Here is a 22,281-nt window from a genome sequence, read left to right on the forward strand (position 1 = left end):
GGGTGCTCATGAATCTCTTGGAGGCCCTTGAGGGAACTGTGGCTTTGAGAAAGACGCATAGTCTGTATGGAAAATACAAGGTTTCCAGCATTGCCAGAGTAATGGCTGAGGCCCTGCATAACATTTGTTTGTTTTTTATACTTAATTTTTTATTTTTTTATATTAGTTACAGTTTATTCACTTTCTGTCTCATCTGTAGCCCCCTTCCTCATTTCCTTCCAATCCCATCCTCCCTCCCTCATCTCCTCCCTGCCTCTCTCTTAAGTTTACTGATGGGGGAGGTCCTCCTCCCCTTCCATCTGATCCTAGCTTATCAGGTCTCTTCAGGACTGGCTGCAATGTCCTCCTCTGTGGCCTAGCAAGAGGGGGTTGGGGGGAAGTCAAAGATTCAGCTGTTGAGTTCATGTCAGAGACAGTCCCTGCATAACATTTGTAATGATATGAGAAAGAGGGTTGCTGAAAGTGTTTTGCCTGAAAACTTTTCTTCTTCTGGAGGTTTCCATAGCATCTGTCTACCTGAAGGTCAGGATGAGTCTCCAGACCCCGCCCACGCTCCTACAGCTTGCAAAAAGAAGCCTACTGAAAGATGAAGCCTTGGCCATCTCTGCTCTGAAGGACCTGCCCATGGAGCTCTTCCCACCACTGTTCAAGAGTGTATTCATGGACAAACAAACTACCATCTTGAGGATGATGGTGGCAGCCTGGCCTTTCCCATACCTTCCTGTTGGAGCCCTGATGAAGACTTCCAACTTAGAGATCTTGAAGGCTCTGCTGGATGGCCTGGATTTGCTGATGACACAAAAGGTTCCACCTAAGTAAGTGAGACCAAGGTGGCATGGAGGAAGTGTTTTGATTGTGGGGAGTTGACTACAGAATTCACAGTGTGGTCCAAATTGAATTGGAGGCTTCTGCTGCCACTATCTTGGAGAAGGGAAAGAAAGAAGTGGTGTTGGTAGCACAGCTGAGAGCAGATGCCGTCAACACGTAACGCATCATCCCTTGCCTCTTTCCCCAGCCACTAGAATTGGTAGCACAGCTGAGAGCAGATGCAGTCAGCATGTAATGCATCATTCCTTGCCTCTTTCCCCAGACACTAGAATGCAAACTGGGTTCAAAGAAGGGATTTAAAGGAAGTTGAGTTGTAGGATCAAAGATTACACATTGTGTATCCTGTCTTCTTAATCTCCTTCCTGTTTGACCCTCAGCAGGTGGAAGCTACAAGAGCTTGATTTACGAGATGCCCGCCATAACTTCTGGGATGTGTGGGCTGGAATAGAGGAGGGTGTCTGCTCTCCAGATGGCATTAGCAAGATGGAACCAGTGGTGTATCGTCCCACACCAGGCAAAAAACAGACCATGACTGTGTTGATGAACCTGTCCCTCATGTCCAGTAATCTGGGTAAATACCTAAATTATTTCTGTTGGTGGGCCAAGCAGAGAAAAGGTGCTCTACAGGTGATCTGTCAGAAGCTGAAGTTTTGTGCCATCCCTGATTATAACCCCCTCGAGCTGCTAGAGGTAATTGAGCCAGTCTCAATCCAGGAACTGGAAATAAATACATGCTGGGACCTGAAAGCCCAGCTTTGTTAGCCCCTGGTCTGGGGCAGATGGAAAACCTTCAGAAACTCACTCTCAAAGAAATCTGTGTACCTTTGGAATGGCGTGGGGACTGAGAGATAAAAAAGGCCGGCATTATGAAGATCATTTCCCAGTTCTCCAAACTCCACAAGCTCCAGCATCTCTATTTCAAAGATGTCTGCTTCCTAAATAAACGCCTGGACCAACTGCTCGGGTAAGGAAGGATAGCCCGCTCTCTTCACTGGCAAGAGCAAAGCTTTCTGTGTGATGTGAAAGCTTTCTCAGTGCACACCCATGGCTTCCCAGCCAATGCTGCGTGCACATGTTGAGTGCAATTAGAATTCTTGATCTAGTGGCCTTTCTACTTCCCTAGCATCCTGAGCTGTCACCTCGGGAAACTCTGACTGTCACCTGTGTGTCCACAATGTAGAAAAGGTTTCTGAAAGGGCCCAAATGAAGGAGAAACAGAGCTACAAAACTACATGTTGTGCCATGTTGGCTCTGTCCTAGTCACAGGACAGAGGCTATGCTAAGAAAGTGGGGTTCGTCAAGCACATGGGTGGTTCTGCTTCCTGGTTGGTCCTTCTGGGTTTTCCTGCTCACATCTCTGTCCACCAATATAGTTTAATGCTTGCCAGTGCAGAGGGAAGTGTAGAACTGGGGTCAGAAACTATCACAGTTACTCCCTAGAGTAACATGACCTGAGTTGTTAACTCTCGATACAAATGCATCCTGGGCTTAACCTTCATGATGCTCACAGAATGAACTTGATCCTAATGATCCAATGCTACCTTGAAGTCATAGGCCTTTCTCTACCACTGTTAAACTTTACTGAAATCAGTTTTTGTTTTTGTTTTTGTCTCTCTTTAGGTGTTTAGAGAGTCCCTTAGAGACCCTCTCAATCACCTTGTGCATGCTGTCACAGACAGATATGACTTATCTGTCCCAGTGTCCAAAAGTCCATCAACTCAAACACCTGGACCTGAGTGGGGTCACGATTTTTAATTTAAATCCTACAGTTCTAGGAATACTGCTGGAAAGACTGGCAGGAACACTGCAAATATTAGAACTGAAGGGCTGTATGATAGTGGACTTCCCAATCAGTGTAATCTTGCCTGCCCTGAGCCAGTGCTCCCAGCTCACAGAGGTCAATTTTCTGAAGAACTTCCTGTCTCTGAGCAGCCTACGGATGCTGCTACAGCACACTGCCAACCTGAAGCAGCTGACCAGGGAGCTGTACCCTGCCCCTGATGAAGTCTATGATGAAATTGGTAATATACTCCCTGACAGATTTGAACAACATTGTTCTGAGCTTATGAACACACTCAAAGTTATAAGGCAGCCAAAAGAGGTCTTCTTTGTGAGTAATACATGTATAGACTGTCATGAAAGCTGTGTCTACAGTCGGGAGGCCATACTGTGTTCCTGTTGGCAATAAAGCTGAGAAGTCACTGCTGGGCCAGGAGAAATGAAAGCCAAGCCTCAAGTGACTGATCAGAGATACAGACAATTTTTATTTAAGCAGTTTTGGATGTACTTGGGAAAGAGGATTGTTTCGTTGTTTCAGATTTTGAATTACAAGTGTTGACACAAAGAACCAGGAACTTAATTTCTGCCTAAGGGTAGGACAGACCTACCCTTGCATAGCAAAAGAACAAGGAAAGTGGATAAATGGGGAGAACATACAACAAAGAGCAAAATGGACTGGATGAAGAGGACTCCCTGTTATTCTTGTCTCTGGATGACATCCACCTTTTGGCTGTCCACTAAACATAAAGAACTATAATATATGGATCTACATCTGTTTTGTGAACTATAAGACTGACTGAACCCATGAACTGGTGTTGGACTTACAGCCCTATCTCTGTTAAGCTGGGTCTTTTTCTTATTTGGGGAGGCCCTCAAGTTGGATATTGTGTTTCCCACCATCCTTAGCACTACAATTTTCCATAGCTTTTAATAAAGCGGTTTGTAATGAGAGCATGTTGTGTTCTTTTAATTTACTGAGTGAATTCTTTGACAATATCACACTTGTGTATAATGCATTCTGCTTATCCCGCCCCAAAATTTATGTGTTGTCCCCTTGTCTCTACCCAATCCTCCTTTTAGACCTTTCAAGAGTAAATAATGACTCAGGGTACCCCCTTCTCCCATGGTATAAACTATAACTTTGAGAAACAGGTTTTTATGGCTCCGGTTGGCTTCAAACTTGAAGTACAGCCAAGGAAGAACTTGACCTTCTGATCCACATGTCTCAAAATCTTGAGTTCCAGGATGACACAAATGTCCCCTATGTCTAGCTCACGCAATGCTGGAGAGAGTGCCTAGGATTTGGGAGTCTACATGCTCTCTTCCTATACAGACCTGTTTCCAGAACTCTTGTCTATCATTGATGGATGAAAGCCATCTCACTGCCTCTGCCATCTGAGTAGCTAACACAGCAACGGACTGAGCGTCTAACTCACCTCTTCATTCTAGAACAGAATTGACTACTGTGACAAGCTGCTTCTCACAAGGTCCTCTGAGAATATTTTTGGGAGACTTGTGTGCATGTCTACTGTCAGAAACGGAGTAAAGCTACACTGGCTTAGACTCAGAACCACCTAAATCTCAGGGAATACAACTCATCCAGGTATGCTGGTTCACAGCAGCTATCCTGACAGATGGAAAGGGAAGGCGGGAGAATTGCTCCCGAGTTGAAGTTTTAAATTAACTTGTTATGGTGTCCACTTATATTGACACAAGTCAAGCACCACGTCAAAGAAGAAAACAACTTTATTGTAATCAAGCCACTGCGATTGATCCGGGAAGCAGAAGAGATTCTAGAGCTGAAATGTGACACCTCCCCCAGCTGAAAAGTTAACAGCTTAAAACCCACAAACATCGCTCTTCTGGTCCCAGATGCTGCTGGAGTTGTGGGTTATCGTGCAAACATGGTCAAGTCCAAGAACCATGCCACACACAACCAGTCCCACAAATGGCACAGAAATGGCATCAAGAAACCTCGGTCACAAAGATATGAATCTCCTAAGGGGATGGACCCCAAGTTCTTGAGGAACATGCGCTTTGCCAAGAAGCACAAGAAAAGCCTGAAGAAGATGCAGGCAAACAACACAAAGGCAATGTGCTAGCAGAGGCCAGCAAATGGCCTGCGGCCATTAAGCCCAAGATGCCAAAGGGCCCCAGCCGCAAACTCAGCTGTCTGTCTGGCTTTCATTGCTCACCCCAAGCTTGGGAAACAGATTTAAAGCTCCATGGCCAAGGGTCATAGGCTCTGCCAACCAAAACCCAAGGTTCAAACAAAGACAGAGGCTGCAGCTCCAGCTAAGGCCAAGGCTTCAGCTCCATCTCAGGCTCGCAAAGGTGCCCAGGCCCCACAGGAAAGGCTGCCGCTATTGTAAAGACAGATGGACAGGTGTGACACACCCACCTACACACTATTTACAGATGACCAGTGTCCTATTCTGTTTTTACAAATAAAGCTGAGGCAATATCTGTATAAATAAATAAATAAACCCACAACATCATTGCCAAGGTACAGTTACATTGCCCCACTAATCAGGGTCCAGGTATAGGAGACTTTCTTAGTCACCTTTTCCTATGTAGTACATTTATCTTTTTCTCATTGGTTTGTTTATTCAACCATGGCAGGGTGATTTGTCTAGAATTCATGTCTCAGTCAGCCAACCAGGATGTCAAGTGTCCATGTACGTATCTTTCTCTGCCAAGGAGGATGTAAGGTACCCAGGGTAGTTTTGGGAACTTAAACTTTATTTGACACCTATTCAAAATGAAAGCTTTACTCAAAATGGCTTCAGCTGGGTTTTTTCCCCCTTCTTACAAACTTAAGCTACAGAGCAAGACCCTGTCTCAAAAATTAATCTCAAACTAAGTATATTCAGTTTCTAAATAGCAACTAGATAAATAAAAATCAATTCAGTGCTTGAAAATGATTTCGTGAATTGTCTCCTGCCTTTTAGGTTATTCTCAATTTTTCTGAGATTTCACAAAAGAAACACTGTTAATGTAGACACTGAAAAATATCCTATATGTTATCTGGTGTGACTGAAGCACCCAAGAGATGACAGCCATTAGTTGGGAGGTGGAGCTGGGAGACAGAATTGTGAGAAAATGAGTGTTACTGCTTCAGAGTGAGAGAAGGCTTTGGGAGTCTTGAGGCCCAGAGTCCACTATCTGGCCCCATCAGGTTCAGCATCATTTTACCAGCCCTCATAACCAGTAAACAACGCACACCACTGTGCTACTTCATCATGGCCAGAGCCACAAGGCCAACAATGATACAGAAAATTTTCATTTGTGTCTCTTTGGAAGAACTGATTGAAGGCATTGGTCTTGATTCTGCTTATTATTTATTGTAGATTAGTGCTCTATCTGCACGTACACCTGCATGCCAGAAGAGGGCATCAGATCACATTATAAATGGTTGTGAACCATCATGTGGTTGCTGGGAATTGAACTCAGGACCTCTGGAAGAGCAGGCCACTGAGCCATCTTTCCAAATTCTTTGTTTTGTTTTGGGGGGACATGATCTCAATGTGTAGTAGCCCTACTTGACCCAAAAATCTCTGTGTAGATCAGGATGCTCTAAACTTATTAAGATTTGCCTGCCTTTTCCTCTTGGTTGATGGAATTACAGTTATGTGCTACCACTGGGTTGTAAACAGTTTTTTATGTCATCACACATAAGATTATGGTCAAGGTCCCAGGCCAATCAGCAATAAGTCTCTTCAGACTCTAAGCTCTGGGATTCATTATCTTATTAACTTCACTATTTTGAAAAAAAAAATTTTTTTTTTGAGACAGGGTATCTCTGTGTAGCCATGGTTATCCTAGATCTCATTCTGTAGACAGTGCTGGGTTTGAACTCAGAGATTCTCAAGCCTCTGTTTCTGGAGTGCTGGGATTAAAGGTGTGTACCACCACTGGCAGGCTTATTTTGAGATTTATTTTGCCATTGTAATTTCTCACGCTATAGCTAAGAGCTATTTGAAATTCACATAGCCTATGCTGACCTGTATGCCTCAGTAATCCTCTTGCCTCAGTGTAGTAGTATGAAATGGGGTGTGTTAGATTTGATTCAATCTCCATGAAGAAAATGAGCTAAGACTATGGTAAATGTAAGGACCCACTCACAGAGACACTGCACAAACAATAATGCTTTCTTCCTTGATTTTCCTCCCTCCCCTCCTCTCCCCCCCCTTCCCCTTCCCTCCCTCCCCTCCCTTCTCCTTTCCTTTCCTTGACAGTACCCACTTTGGCTTTGATGGAATTGTTGCCATGATGAGTGGAAAGCACAGCTGGGTCTCAGTAATCCTCCTGTCTCAGTGGATGGGTATGTAAATGGGGTGTGTTCAGGTCGATTAGATCTCCATGCAGTAAAGAGAACGAACTGAGATTATGTTGAATTCGAGGACTGGAACTCACAGCAATCTGCCTGCCCATGTCTCCCAGAGTGCTGGGATTAAAGCATGCACCACCATGCCCCCCTAAGGACTTCCTGTGTCCTTGGGTTCTGTGCTGTGTACAGGCTGATTTTACAGCCTGAACTATACTTCCACATGGAGTCAGTTGTTCTAAGTCCTGGGGACCTAACGCTTCTGGTGGCCTGTTTCAGTGGCCATTACTCAGGAGGATGAGAAAGAAGAGACAAAGTGAAACGCTGTCTGGGATTCAGTGTGAGCTCAAGGCCAGCCTGAGGAAAGTATACCAGAGCTCCTGTTCCAGTGGAAAGAAGTAAAAAGAGCTGTGAGACCTGCATGGTGTCCATGGCCTGGGATATAGAAGTCACTGTCTCAGAAAGGAGTTGGAGACGGGGTGGGAGGATAGAGAAAATAAGTGGAATAAATAAATAAATAGATAAATAAATAAATAGGTAAAAGTTGACACAAAAAGTCAACTTAAACTCATAACTTAAGGTTGACCCATTCTGAACAACAAATGGCCTAACCCAACTAAAGAAGCAGGGGTGAGATTTTACATAATTTCTGATGATGTTTCTTTTCTTCCGTCTTGATGATAGCATCTTGTCCCAACTCTGTAGACTGAAGGCACGTGCTTCCTTCTAACAACTACTATTGATACCACTACAGGAAAAAGGCAATAACAACAGGGTAAGGAGGCTGGCTCTCCCCTCTCTACCTAAAACATAGTGTGTAATTCTACAAATGAAATGCACATATTAATATTTAAGATTAATAATTGAAAAAATCCTTTGATGTTATGTTTTTCTTGTATACCAACACTTAAGCCACTGGTGTTGGCAATGTTTGGTTTTCTAGGCTAACGCTGGAGGAGTCAAAATATTTCTGAATTTAAAGCTAAAATCTTGGCAAAAAGAAAAAATATCTAAATGTACGGGTGCAAACTATTGATCAAATGCACTTCTACTCTCCTGTCTTATAGTTGGGACACCAGATATACACCCTACATTGCCTAAGGGAATGTTACTGTTTTGAGACAGGGTTTGAGGCTATGCTTGATTAATGACACATTAAAACTATACTTCTGTGTACTCATACACAAGAACTTTTCTTGCTGGCAGCCAAACTTTATAACATCAAAGTAATATACATAATATTAATTTTAGAGATTGTTTAAAATGTTAAAAATTGGTTTTGGGGGGCTGGAGAGATGGTTCAGAGGTTAAGAGCACTGTCTGCTCTTCTCCAGAGGTTCTAAGTTCAATTCCCAGCAACCACATGGTGGCTCACAACCATCTATAGTGAGATCTGGTGCCCTCTTCTGGTGTTCAGACACACATACAGGCAGAACACTGTGTACATAATAAATGAACAAGTATTTTTAAAAATTTGGTTTTGTCTTATAAAAATTATAGTTATGCTCTTTGAAGAATAATTTAAAATATTTAGATATATAAGACTATGGGACATTTTAAAATTTATCAAATATTTGTAAAAGGTCTTCATTAATAGATGACCTTGATAAATAGATAAATAGATAAAAGCTACTACTGAAGCATATCATGCTTCTATGCCTAACTGCCTATGCTTCACTTTGTTAACTGAGAAGAAAATAATATTCCTTTTTAGCTCAATAAATTTTAGGACTTGGATGCCTCTGTGGTTGATTATATTGTTCCTTAGGCAAAGATGGCTACAGGACAATTTGACTGTTGAATGTGCTTGGAGGAGGGCAGGGCAACTGTGTCGGGAAACTTTGGGCTCTCAGTTACCAGCTCTGAACAATTTTTTTCCTCCTTCTTCTAGTGGCACTATTCAGTTCCCAAGGGCTTCCATCTCTACCCGTAAACTCTCTAGTTGCACAGCCAACTCTGCAATCCTTCCAACTGTGAGAGAACTGAGTGACACTTCCGAGTTTCTTATTTCACCTACTTTTTGATTCTCATATCCCTCCATATCCACTCACAACTTTTCTAATTGTTCAACAATTCTCCCAATCTTTTCTCAAACGGAATACGGAAAGACAACAAGCAAAACCAGAAAATTCCCTCTGGGAGCAAAGCGGGAGAAAACCAGCAGTAGCAGCTGCAGTAAATCTTTTGCTTATATTCTGAAGCAGAATATTTATTTCTCTGTCTCCTACTGTCTCCTCTATAGCATTAGAAACCTGATTTCCCATTAGTCTAAGCCCTACATCCAGGCACCAACTGTTGCCATTACTTTTTAACTCTATTTTATTTACATTTCTTAATGCTGCTTTCACTCTTCACCTCCCTGATGCCTTTCAACTGCACAGATACAGACCATTAAAACAATTCTCAAGGAACTTCTTGAAAATGGAAGATGCCATCTTCTTAAACAAGATGACTTGTGCTCCAGGCTGGCTTCACGTTGGCTATAGACAGGGGAGTGATCCAGAACAGGAGCCTGAATCTCCTACCTCAACCTCTCAATCTGCTAGAATTACAGAAGGCAGGTCACAAGCTGAGCTTGGATTCAGGAATCTAATCTCATGCCCTAGGACTGGAAACCATCCCTGAGCATTAGCTGTGTCACTCCAAAGGTCCGTAGATATTTCGGCAGGGGGCAGACATGGTGGTGCACACCTGCACTTCCTGCAGCCGGGAGGCACAGGTGTGAGGAGCAGAAGTACAAGGCAGCCTGACTACACCGTGGTTCTTAACCAGAGTGGGCTCCATCCGAACATGTCTGGGCAACATCATGGACGTCAGTGACCACGGGAGACACCACTCGACACCCCTCAGGGATTCTCCCAGAATGGCAAGCAGCCCAAGATAGCCCACCAAAATTTCTCCTTGCTTCCTCAGGCGAACATATTAAATATCTGGTGTTGAGCCAACTTAAGTTTTGTAACAGGGAGTCCAAAGAAGGAGGAGTGCAAGTTCATGGCCAGCCTTGTAGACAAGGTCTGGGCTGTTTAAAAACAACAACAGAAACAACCAGGATGAGTGACACTTGCCATCCCAGCACCCAGGAGGCAGAGGCAGCTGGATTTCTTTAGTGGCCAGCCTAGTCTACACAGGCAGTTTCCAGGCAGTCAAACTATCAAGCCAGACAATGCCTGGAATAAAATAAAGGTATTAAGTACTAAATTAATAAACAGGATTAAACCAGGTAGCAGTGAGTGGCACACGCCTTTAATCCCAGCAATGGGGAGGCAGAAGCAGGTGGATCTCTATGAGTTCAAGGCCAGCCTGGTCTACAGAGTGACTTCAGGACAGCCAAAGCTGCACAGAGAAGCCCTGTATTGGAAGAAGGAAAGAAAGAAAGAAAGAAAGAAAGAAAGAAAGAAAGAAAGAAAGAAAGAAAGGAAAAAAGGAAAAAAGGAAGGAAGAAAAAAGGAAGGAAGAAAAGAAAGAACGAACAACTTATGATAAATTCTAAAGGGTCCAGGGAGAGAGACTGCTCATTGATAGGGTTTTATTGTAACATGAATGGAGTCTGAAGCTCCGTCTCAAATAACACACACACACACACACACACACACACATACACTCATGCACACGCACAAATACACACACATTAAAACAGACATGGCAGGAGAAATTGCTTATCAGTTAAGAGCAGTAGCTGTTTTTCCAGAGGACCTGGGTTTAATTCCCAAAACCCACATGGCAGCTCATCGCTGTTTGTAACTCCAGTCAGAGGATCTGGTGCCCAGTGTAAGCAAAACCTCAATGAACGTAAGAATTAAAATTTAAAAACACATTAAACTCACCCAAAATCACATACACACTGAAAGAATGCAGAGATATACATGAAGGCATACATACACAATAAAATATGTGCATGTATGTGCAAGGAGGCACACACACTAAACAATTCAATCAATAAAGGAATGAAGGAACTCTTCAAATTCCCCTTAGTTTAGTGTTTTTGTTTTCACACAAGGAGCTACCATTCAGTCAAGCCACAGTAAGACAGTAAGAAAAAATAATGTGCTTGGGAGGTGGGGCTACATAGAGAGGGTGTTAGGGGGGAGGGGTATAAAAGGGTCAGAGGAGCACCTAGGACAGGGACTTCAGAGAATCTCCTCAGGACCTGCCATGTGGGCTCTCTCCGTGGAAAGCACAGCCTGGGTGGCTTTGGCGTGTGACACTGGTACTGTCTCTTTTGAAGGCCTTGAAAGCTGATATGTGATTCTTTGCCATGACAAGAGGCTGGTGACATTAAGTTTTTCTCATAACCTTTCCAAAGAGGAGTGAGATTCAGAGGAGAAGGACTTTGGTACCTGGTGAAACAAGGGCTTATTGTGTCTGTTGATGAGGGTTTGGATTTGAGATCACTAGAGATTACAGCAGGGAAAGCTGAGTTCTCTACCATTGCCAGAGCAGGGATGCTGGTACTTGGGTATTTCCTGTCATGAGTGAGAATTACAAAGTCCTAAGAGATAGCATGAAAATACAGCTCCTCACTGCTTCACCGTGTCTTTTCTGGCTGAAGGTCCATCATCAGAATGGTCTTCCAGGCCCCACTCATATTCGTGCCTCTGGCAGTGCAATGCCCGGTGAGGGATGAGGCCTTGATCATCTCTGTTTTGTAGGACCTGCCCATAGAGCTCTTCCCACCACTGTTCGGGGTGGCCTTCACTGGCAGACAGAGTAGATAATGAAGGCAATGGTTGGCAGCCTGGCCCTTTCCCTACCTCTTTGTGGGGGCTCTGATGGAGACCCCTGATGTGATGACATGCCGGTCGTGGTGGATGGTGTAGACAGGCTGTGGACACAAAATGTTCACCAAAGCTAGCTGAGGCCCAAGAAGGCTACAAGGGGAGTGACTGGGTTAGTCGTAAGGGATGTTTGGCATCAGGGAGAGTAGAGTCAATGGTGTCAGAGGAGTCTGCTGCCCTCAGCTTGGAGGTCTGTAGAAGCCTCTATCCAAGCTGAGTCCTGATATAACTGACTTTCAGAAATAAAGGGCAGCTTAGAGTAGATGTAGCCATGGTGAGCTGAGCCTGCCTCCCTCTCCACCAGGTAACAGGAATGGCAGCAGATGGTAGTCAAGAGCAACTGAATGGAGGACACAGGGCAGGTCTCCAGATGTTCCTCGACCCGTGCCTGGCAGGTATGAGGGGCTGTGTTTGAGCTGACATTAGGGAAGGAGACTAAATGAGACTATGTTGGTCTTCATCTTACTTCATAACGCTTCACCTTTCCCCCTCACAGAAGACAGAAGCTTCCAGTGTATTGACCTGAGGAATCCTCTGGGATAGAGGATGGAGGCTGCTCAGAGGGTCTACGTCTAAAAAAAGCAAGAGATTTTTTTTTTCTAAATATGCCCTGAGGCAGCACTTTAGAAGGTGGTCCTAGAATTTTACCTCAGATCCCACCTGGATGAATGCCAAGCAGTGAAAAAGTTCCCTGCAGCTGTGCTGTATGAAAATGATGTCTATGTATTCCTGGTGGAGATTGTCAGGAAGGTCTTGAAACCCTTCCAGCCAGACTGTATCCAGGAAATGGAACTGTCCACAAACTGGACTCTTCACACTGAATGGTTTTGATCCTTGCCTTGGCCAAATGAGAAATCTGCAAAATCTGCCTGTATGAACACTAACCAAGTTGTAAATAGGTAGGCAGACAAAGAGAAGTAGGTCATCAAGTTCATTTTTCAGATCTACAAACTCAACTGTCTTCAGCATCTCTCCATGAACAGTGAGCATATGAGACAGTTGTTCAGGTAAGAAAGGATGGAGAGCTGTTTCTGCTACCATAACAAACTTCCTCTTTAAAAAAAAGATATATATATATATACATATATATACATATATATATATTACTCATTTATTTTATGTATATGAGTGCTCTATCTACATGCACACCTGCATGCCAGAAGGGGGCCTCAGATCACATTATGAATGGTTGTGAGCCACTGGATGGTTGCTGGGAATTGAACTCAGGACCTCTGGAAGAGCAGACAGTGCTCTTAACTGCTGAGCTCTCTCTCCAGCCCCCTAACCTTCCTCTTTTATATTGGAGGGTGCTGAGCACCTGAGGTCTGTCAGCCACTGCAGATGTCACAGTGATGACCTCATCATTGCATTTAAGTGTGGGCTTGTTTCCATCTTAACTGGGTCAAATTCTCAGTCACTTCAGTGAGCATTCATCCATCAGTGTTTAAGCTTTGGTAGGGGTCTTGCAGAGAGTTGCCTTGCTAGAAGACAAACTGGGTGGGTCAGATGTAACGTGTGTGTGTGTGTGTGTGTGTGTGTGTGTGTGGTTTAGCCTTCCATAGGGTCTAATCTGATGGGAAGGCAACAGGACAGAGCAGAGGGCCCTGAGCTCGGGAGGCTCCATGTCTGTACTCGTGCCCAGGGGAGTTCTGTTCTAATAACTCCATGAACAGGAACCAGCAGGAAGCAGCTTATTCTCAGGTGGAGCCTTCGTCAGCTTTTAACTCCCCATGTGCTCAAAACAGATTTGAGCACAGCTTGGGGCTTAGTAAATGGGAAATTGGTGACAACGGAGTGAAGGTCCTTTGCAGGGACTGATGCACTAAGAATAGGGACACAGGCTATTTTGGGAAGGTGGACAACAGTGAATTCTGCAGAACACATGTTGCCAGACTTTCCCAGAGGAGTGGACCTCCTTTGCTGTTTCCCTCAGGGCTGGTGTGGCCAACTGTGGTTCCCTGATAGTGTGAGGAGGAGAAGCTGCATGATGTGGTCTTGGCCCATGCTTTCATCTCAAATGTTGTTTTTTGTTGGTTAATTTATGGTGAGACTGGCTTTGCTCTGTTGCTTAGACTGGCCCTCAGCTGGCCATGTACCTCCAGCTGGCTGGAATTTGCAATCCTCCTGTGTTTGCAAGGTCAGCCTGGTCCACACAAAGCTAGTTCCAAGACAGCCAGAGCTACACAAAGAAACCATGTCTTGAGAATGGGGGGGGGGGGTATTTTATTTTACCTGGCTATCGTGATACATGCCTTTAATCTCAGCAGGCAGAGGCAGAGAGAGGTAGGCAAATCTCTGTAACTTGGGGGCCATTCTGGTCTATATAAATGAGTTCCAGGCTAGTCAGGCCTACAGAGGGACACCTCATCTCAAAACAAAGCAAAATGTTATTTGATTTCTTTTTGTTTACGTGAGCATTTGCCTGCACTTGTGGATTTGCATCACATGTGTGTCTGGTGCCTTAGGAAGTGAGAAGAAATGGGACCCTCTGGAACTAAAAGTAAGGTTGGTTTGGGCCACCAGATGGACACCGGAACCCAAACTCAGGCCTTCTGCAAGAGCCAAGAGTTCACTCAATGGCTGAGACACCTTGTCAACCATGAATTCTGGCCTTTTTGTGTGATGGGGGATTTTGCTGTTTTTAAATGGAGTGCCACGTAGCCCGGGTTAACTTAAACCTGTGTATAGCTGGGTGATCTTGGGGCAGTAATCCACCTGCCTCCACTTCCTGATTGCTGGGGTGTGATGTTCCTTTCCACCCAAAGTGGCTTCTTTATAAAGTGCCAGAGATGTGCTACCAAGGCCTCCTGCAAGCTGGGTGAGCCCCACCCTCTCTGCTGCATTTTCTGCTTCTGATTTTAATATGTGGAGTGAACATGAATGTATAAAGGAAAATGATAAAATCTACACAGTGGGAGATGTTCAAAGGGGGCAACATCCTAAAGCTTTTATCTATCTATCTATCTATCTATCTATCTATCTATCTATCTATCTATCAATTCTCTCTACCTATCTATCTAAATATCTATGTATCTATCTACATATTTTCAAAAGGGTTTCTCTACGTTGCCACGGCTGAGCAGGACCTCCTTGTATAGACCAGGGTAGTCATGAACTCACAGAAAACCACTTATCCCTGTTTCTCGAGTCCTGCACCACCAGGTCTGGCCAGTCTTTTTTATTTGTATTATTTCTTTTCTGGATACAGGTTCTTCTTTAGCCCAGGCAGGTCTTAAATTCCCCATTTTCTGGCTGTACCAACCCATCTCACACAGCAATGAGAGGCCTCAGCCAACCCCTTTCTTGATTGTTTATTCTATTTAATCATATTGCATTGATCCTGCTTTATGTTGGTATAATGAATTAGCTGGTTAACTTTCTACACTTTATATGTTTGGCTGCATGTGTGGTCTTGGTTTTTTTGTTTTGTTTTGTTGGGGGAGCTTTCTGACTTGGAGATTTGGAGATATGTTATTGGGGCCCAAAATGAAGCTTCCAGCATTGAGGGAAAGCAGGAAACAAGCAGAGGTCATTGAGTAAGAACAGAGTAAATTGCTTATATGTGTGCAAAAACCAAAATGAAACCCATCAGTTTATAGGTTAACTTTAGACATTAATACTGATTGCTCTGCTTGCAAATGTTTTAAACATTCATTTATGTTTATTTTATGTATAATGAGTGTTTGCCTTCATGTATGTATTATCTGTGTACAAAAAAGTTTCAATGCCAATGTAGGCCAGAAGAGGGCATTGGATACCCTGGAACCTAACCTGGATCCTCTGGAAGAACAGCAAGTACTCTTGGCCACTGAGCCATATCTCCAGCTTCTAGATCCAGATTTTAAAAAATTAAACATACATTGTTTTATTTATTATTTTTGTGTGTATCTGCATGTAAGGATGTCTTGGCACACACACACACACACAGAGGTCAGAAACAACTTTACAGAGTTAGTACTCTCCTTCCTGCCTCTGAAGTCACAGCGTGACAAAGACGCAGGCAGTGACTTTACCTGCTGAGCTCCATGTGTTTTGTGTCTTTCAATCTTCAAATCCAGAGGTGGGGTGCATATTTGTGGTCCCCAGTAGATGGGAGGATGAAGGCAAGGGTATGGTGGCAATGGAGCCCACCAGGTACTAACCAATCTGGACAGTATCATGAGAGTATGTCTCAACACAGGAAGAAAAGGCTGGTACGAAGGAACTATCAGTACAGTTTCTGTGCAGCATGTACCAGGCCTGTGGATCGGTCTCAAGCACCCCATAAAATGGGGTGTCCTCTAAGCCTATAATCCCAGCACTGTGGGGTTTGGTAGATTGAAATATATGAGGTGAATCCTTGCCTGAGCAATGTTACAGTTCAGGACAACTAGATATCTTGGGAAATGGAAAAGAGAGAGAGGAAAGGAGGGGAAGGGAAAAAAGAAGAAGGGAACGTGACAATGTGTGGGACACAAGCCTGTCAGACCTGCATTTGGGAGACTGAAGAAGACAAAAGAAACTTTCCAGGTTAAGCATTGCCAGAGTTCACCATGTCTTAAAAGACTTGTCCTGAGTGTTGGAATGGAAAACCACTCAGAGCTTATTTTAAAATCTCTTCCTTTCCCCTCCACCACTGTCTCTGCAAGATCTCATGGTATAGCTCACAGAGATCAGCCTGCCAATGCCTCCCAAGTGTTGGGATTAAAGGCATGAGCAACCACACCTTGCAAGAACCATTTCTTATCTGACCAAGTTAAGTTTTCCATCATAAAAAAAAAAAAAGTCTCTTTTATTCAACTCTTTTTATCAATCCCCTGAGATGTTCTGGGGCCTTCAAAGTTAGTTCAAGGTCAAAAAGATTTAATGAAGAATTTGGTTTTGAAAAAGTTTGTCAAAAGTAGGGGGAGGATAGGCTGGAGTGCTGGAGCCTGCTGGCACTGTCCAACAGTTCCTGAATGGGGAGTGAGGATTAAAATAATTAAAGCAAGTCACACTACACATGGGATCAGCTTGAGAGGGCTGTCAGTAAGACTGCAGTGTGAGTTTATTCCATAATTCCTTTTTATAGGCAAAGCAAAAGCAAGTCACATCAATACAAGAAAGAAGGTCATGGAACTGACAAACTTACTTTCTAAAACTACTTGCCTGTAGCTAATATGGTCCAAGGTCACACAAGCAAGTTTTAAGGAACTTGGCAAAACTTCCCCTTCTCTCTGTCTCAAGGTGAAGGCTAGGGTGAAAACATGTTTTTCGATGCTTTGTTAAGCAGCTTGACAAACAAGCAGCTCTCCATGCTGGAGAGATGGCTCAGTGGTTAAGAATACATACTACTCTACCAGAGGTCATGGATTACATGCTCAAAACTCACATGCTCACAACCTTCTATAACTGCAGTTCAAGGGAGTCCAATGTCCTTTTCTGCCCTTCATGGCAGAAGGCAAACATGTACATACAATTACATGCATGTAAGCAAAACTCATACACATTAAACAAAAAGTACACAGCTGGAGAGATGGCTTAGAGATTAAGAGCATTGGCTGCTCTTCTAAAGGTCCTGAGTTCAATTCCCAGAAACCACATGGTGGCTCACAACCACCTGTGAGATCTGGTGCCCTCTTCTGATGACCATGTGTCCAAGCATGCGGAACAGTGTATACATAATAAATAAATATTTTTAAAGTACATATAATATATAAAGAGATATGCATAATTTTTATTATTTATAAAAATTTAAAACACTTAATGAAAGTGGATCCAGAACAAGTGGAATAAAACCTTCATTTGTGCTATGCAGTGGTGGCACACACCTTAAATCCAGCACTTGAGGGGCAGAGGCAGGTGGATCTCTGAGTTAGAGGCCATCCTGGTCCACAGAATGAGTTCCAGAACAGCCAAAGCTACACAGAGAATTCCAGTCTTGATCCAATACCTATCTTCCTCCTCTTCACCCCCGCAAAAAAAAAAAAAAAAAGAAAAAAGAAAAAAAGAAAACCCCATTTATCAGAGGGATAATAAGAAGCACTTGAAAGCCAAGAGACACTTAAACACCTGCCTGCCTTTGTGTCCCCGATGCTGGAATTAAAGTACGGGGAGAGCTCTGTTAGTGCTGCCCTTCACTTGTTTCATTGATTCGGTCACAGGGAAGATCAGAAAGGTCTTAATACAAAACAAAATAAATAAAACTCAGGCTAGACTTATTCTTCATTCTCCACTTCTACCCTACCCCTCCCCCAGACCCCAAGGAAACACAGGATATCCTGTTGTCTCAGGAGCATCCCTGTCTCAGAGTCCAAGCTGTCCAGATGCTCTGAGTATATTTGTGTGGCTCAGCCACTTATGGAAGTTTGTTACTTATACACTAGCTTTGAGCCAGTGACTGCAGCCATTTCATCTTAATCTGACAGTTCTACTTCCTCAGCCTCCAAATGGTGCAGTGGGCAAGTGCCATCCCAATAGGCAGCAACATTTTGAGAGCAATAAGCAATGGTGTACTATGCACACTTTCTCTTCAGCCTTTCTGTGGGGAGGATGGACATGTGACCTTCCCATGGTCTTCATGTCAGGGCCTAGGGAGAAGGCTGTCATCCGTTAACCATAAAAGGATGGAGCTCAACTTTTCAGGCCCTAGCAGACCGGCTCCCCAACAGAACAGAATTAAGAGGAGCAGTGGTTGGAACTGGACAGAACAATGGTGAACATGTGTCCACTTGCATACTCATGGAAGGTTCCCCATGCTGCTTGGTAGATTGGCCTTGAGACTAAGAAACAGTGATTGGAATGGGGTAAACTGAGGTTTCCACCAACACCAGAGCAGTGACTCTGGCTCTGACTTGAGTCTTGTATTGAGGGAGACTGGCTTCTTATGCCTCAGTCCAAAAGCATATTCTTTCCTGGATGCTTCCCAAGAAGCCTACAAACTGAAGGGTCATGGGAATGTGGTCCCAGGTCCCGGCCACACCCCTGGCAGTGCATGTGTTGCTGAGGGATGAGGCCTTGGCCTCTCTGCTCTAGAGAGCCTGCCCATGGAGCTCTTTCCCACCACTGTTCAAGGATACCTTTCCTGGAAAACAAACCACCATCCTGAGAGAGATGATGGCAGCCTGGCCTCAGCGTGGAGCCTTTAAAGAAGGCAGCCTGGCTACCTGCAGACTTTCAAACTGCTGGGTGGACTGGATGTGCAGCTCACCCAGAAGATTCACGTCTGCAGGAAGAGCCACATGTGCAGGAATGCAGCCAAGGGGAAAATGCAGCCAGAAAGAACGGGATTCAAAGTGGGTCAGCGCTATCAGGTGGTCCTAGCTTGGATGATTAGGGGCCTCCACCTTTGGTGAACCACCTGAAAAAAAGACTTTCACGAGTAGGGAACAGATGAGAAGAGACAAAGCAGAGGAAAGTCACTCACTGTCTGTGCCTCTACCACAAAAACAACAGGCTGGACTGAAGGGGAACAGGATGAGAGAAGTCCGACTTCAGAGGCTATTCCAGTATCTGTATGAGGCCCTGGGTTTGAGCCTGGCCACATGGAATAAAAGAAACCTCCTGAAAGGCCCTCTGGGATAAATATCAAGACTGTCCCTAACAACATCTTTGGGATGGGGAGCTGCTGAACTCACTGACCTAACTCACTGGTTCCCTGTACCAACAGAGCCCATGTCTGTTCAGAATGCTCTCCCTTTGCCTCTCACCTTCCAGTTCACTCCACTCCTCCTCAGAACCAGCTTTCACCCATAGCTGGGAAAGGACCTGTTCACAGAGATCTGAGCATAAAGCTCACAGGGGAATGTTCAAGGCGGGAGTCCTCACCCCTTCAGTGTCTCTTAATACCTGTTCCCAGTCCCTTAGCTCACAACCCACCCTGTACCGCTCTTACCCACCCAGCTAGCCTGTAGAGTTATAGCTCGGTACACACCCCCTACCCCAGTCAAGCCCTCTGCTTCCTGAGTGGTCATTAAGACCTCAACTTAGGGAGAGTGGAAGAGAACAGTTTGCTGTGGTAGCAGGAACAGCTTTCTGCCCTTACCCGAACAACTAAGGTGGTGTCCTGGTTAGTTTTATGTCAACTTGATACAAGCTAGAGTCATCCGAGAGGAGGGAGCCTCAATTGAGAAAAATGCCTCCTTAAGATTCGGCTGTAGGCAAGTCAGTAGGGCATTTTCATAATTAGTTTAGTGTCTTATGGGTGGTGGGGGGGGGGAGATTCCAGCTCATTGTAGTTGGTACCATCTCTGGGCTGGTGGTCCCAGGTTCTATAAGAAAGTAGGCTGAGTAAGCCATGAAGATCAAGCTAGTAAACAGAACCTCTCTATGGTTTCTGCACTGGCTACTGCCTCCAGATTCCTGCCCTCTTTGAGTTCCTGCCCTTACTTCCTCCTAAGATGGACAGTGATACGGAGGTGTAAGCCAATTAAACCCTTTCCTCTCCAAGTTGCTTTGGTCATGGTGTTTTATTGAAGCAATAGCAAACCTAAGGAAGATGGACACCACTGAGAAAGATGCTCCAAAACAGCTGAATTTGAAGAATGGATAATGAGTTTGAGAAGTGGACAATGATAAACTATCTCTGGAGAGGTCTCTGTCACTGATGACATTGTGCTGATCCCTGATAGATCAGATTTGTAGAGATTTCTCATCTGGCCCAGTGAGGTCTGACTGCACCGCATGCCTGCCTAGTTCCAATTCCTGAAGAAACACTGGGTCTAAGATGCTTAGAATCTCTAGGACAGTGGTGGGGTCTTTTATCCAATGGTCTATCTCACCTACTTTTTTTCACTGATCCCCTTGAACTGCAGTTAGAGAAAGTTGTGAATGCTGGGAATGGAATCCAGGTTCTCTGCAAGTACACCCCACGCTCCTAACTAAGCCATCTCTCCAGTTCTCACCTATACTTTTAACACGTATACAAATGAAGAAAAACAGAGGGTGTGAAACAAAATTCTTTATTGCTATCTCATATGTAAATGAATAGGCTGAGGTACTTATTAAGTTTACCTGAAACAGCTCACTCATGAACATTTACAATGCAGTTCTTAAGGTCTATCAATTCTTTAGGGGACAAGGACAATTGTCCAGAGACATCTAGTAGAGATGTTATGTTCAGGGGGAAAGCCAGAGGCTGGAAGCCCTGAAGAATAGGGTCCCACAGACATTTGCCCTACAAGCTGGAGTGGTGGAATACTCCAGTAATCTTGCATTTAGGAGGTGGAGGCAGGAGGATTTCAAGGCTACCTTGAGCAATATGTGACTATAAAAAGAGGGAAATAAGTATTGAGTAATAAAGTAATGTGACTTAGATTCCATTCCCTTTGCTGTGTTATCTTTGATTTTGCTTCGGTCAAAGATAACCGGTACCTCCTAGTCAAAGAGTGATAGATCGAATTCCTCTACCATTCCCCAAATCCTCCATAGGAGAGTGCATTGCTGATTGTAAGTTGAAATTTTTGTACACGTACAGCACAGTGTTCACATAAGAGGGATGTAACAGATGCCCAGGCAGAAGTAAAACAGGAAAGAAAACATCTGACTGCCTTCACTGTACTTTGATACTGTATTATTATTCAGGAGTCTCTAAAGGCTACAGGACCAGAACTGGTCACTCTCTATGTATTAGAAACATGTTTATCAGGCTGGCTAACAGGCTGTGGTCTAGATAGTCTGATAACATCTGACTCAATGAAAAGGCCAAGGATCTAGGAGTCATTCCTCCACAAAGCTGGATGTCTCTGCAGTACCAATCTGGTGATCTGCTGGTTTTCAGTATATGTTAAAATCTGAAAGGAAATTAATAAGGGCCAAAGCAGCAGGATAGACAAACTTCCATCTTCCGTATTTTTTTATATATGCTCCCGAGAGAAGGCATGGCCCTGACTTAGGGTGTGTGTTTCTTCAAATAATCTGATGAAGATAAAAGCCAGCAGCTTGAGTCCTAGCCGACTACAGATGTAGTCAAGCTGATGACCAGGCTTGCCACCACAGATGTCTGCAGAGATCTCGGACAAGACATCAAACAACACAGGGACTTTCCAGCTTGACCGTCACAGGAAAATAGTGAAACTGAAACCAGGAGAACGAGCACCCACGTTCCAGGATATGGCTCTTACTTTACAACTACCACATAGGAAGGAGAAAGTCATTCACCGTCATGTCCTGGCAGAACTCATTTATTTGGAAAATGCAGAATTAGGGCTGGAGAGATGGCTCAGCAGCCAATAGCACTCGCACTTGTAGAGGACCTCAGCATTTCACAGCCAGCTAGAACTCTAGGTTCAGGGGATCCCATGCCCACATCTGACCTCCGCAGGCACCAAGAATACATATATGCAGGTAAAACACTCAGACATAAAATAAATAAATCTTAAACAAAAAGAAATGAACAACAAAGAAATGCAGATTGTCTTTTTGACTCCATAAACTTTTGTCCTCACAATTCCATTTTTCTCCATGTCAACCTCAGTTCTTGTGGTCTAGCCCTACTGTGCACCCATTTTGGTTCCCAAACACTGAGCAGTATGTGGCCATATGCTTTGGGTTCCTTTAATGAAAGACCTATTGCTAGGCTTCCACTTCTCAGTGTCAAAAAGCAACCTGCCCTAC

The 22,281-nt window shown here is 44.2% G+C and overlaps 1 protein-coding gene across 1 annotated transcript; it reads left to right on the forward strand.

Annotated features, from left to right (window-relative positions):
• The first annotated feature begins 513 nt into the window (after positions 1–513).
• On the forward strand, positions 514–4,709 carry LOC110556470 (PRAME family member 12-like). Its single transcript, XM_021650243.2, is given in 5 exon segments — positions 514–815; positions 1,206–1,570; positions 1,573–1,792; positions 2,449–2,942; positions 4,480–4,709. Coding segments are annotated over 5 exon segments (1,596 nt in total). The 5' UTR covers positions 514–528.
• The last annotated feature ends 17,572 nt before the right edge of the window (positions 4,710–22,281 follow it).

The sequence above is a fragment of the Meriones unguiculatus genome, chromosome 3 (genome assembly GCF_030254825.1).
Source record: "Meriones unguiculatus strain TT.TT164.6M chromosome 3, Bangor_MerUng_6.1, whole genome shotgun sequence".
Taxonomy (NCBI): domain Eukaryota; kingdom Metazoa; phylum Chordata; class Mammalia; order Rodentia; family Muridae; genus Meriones; species Meriones unguiculatus.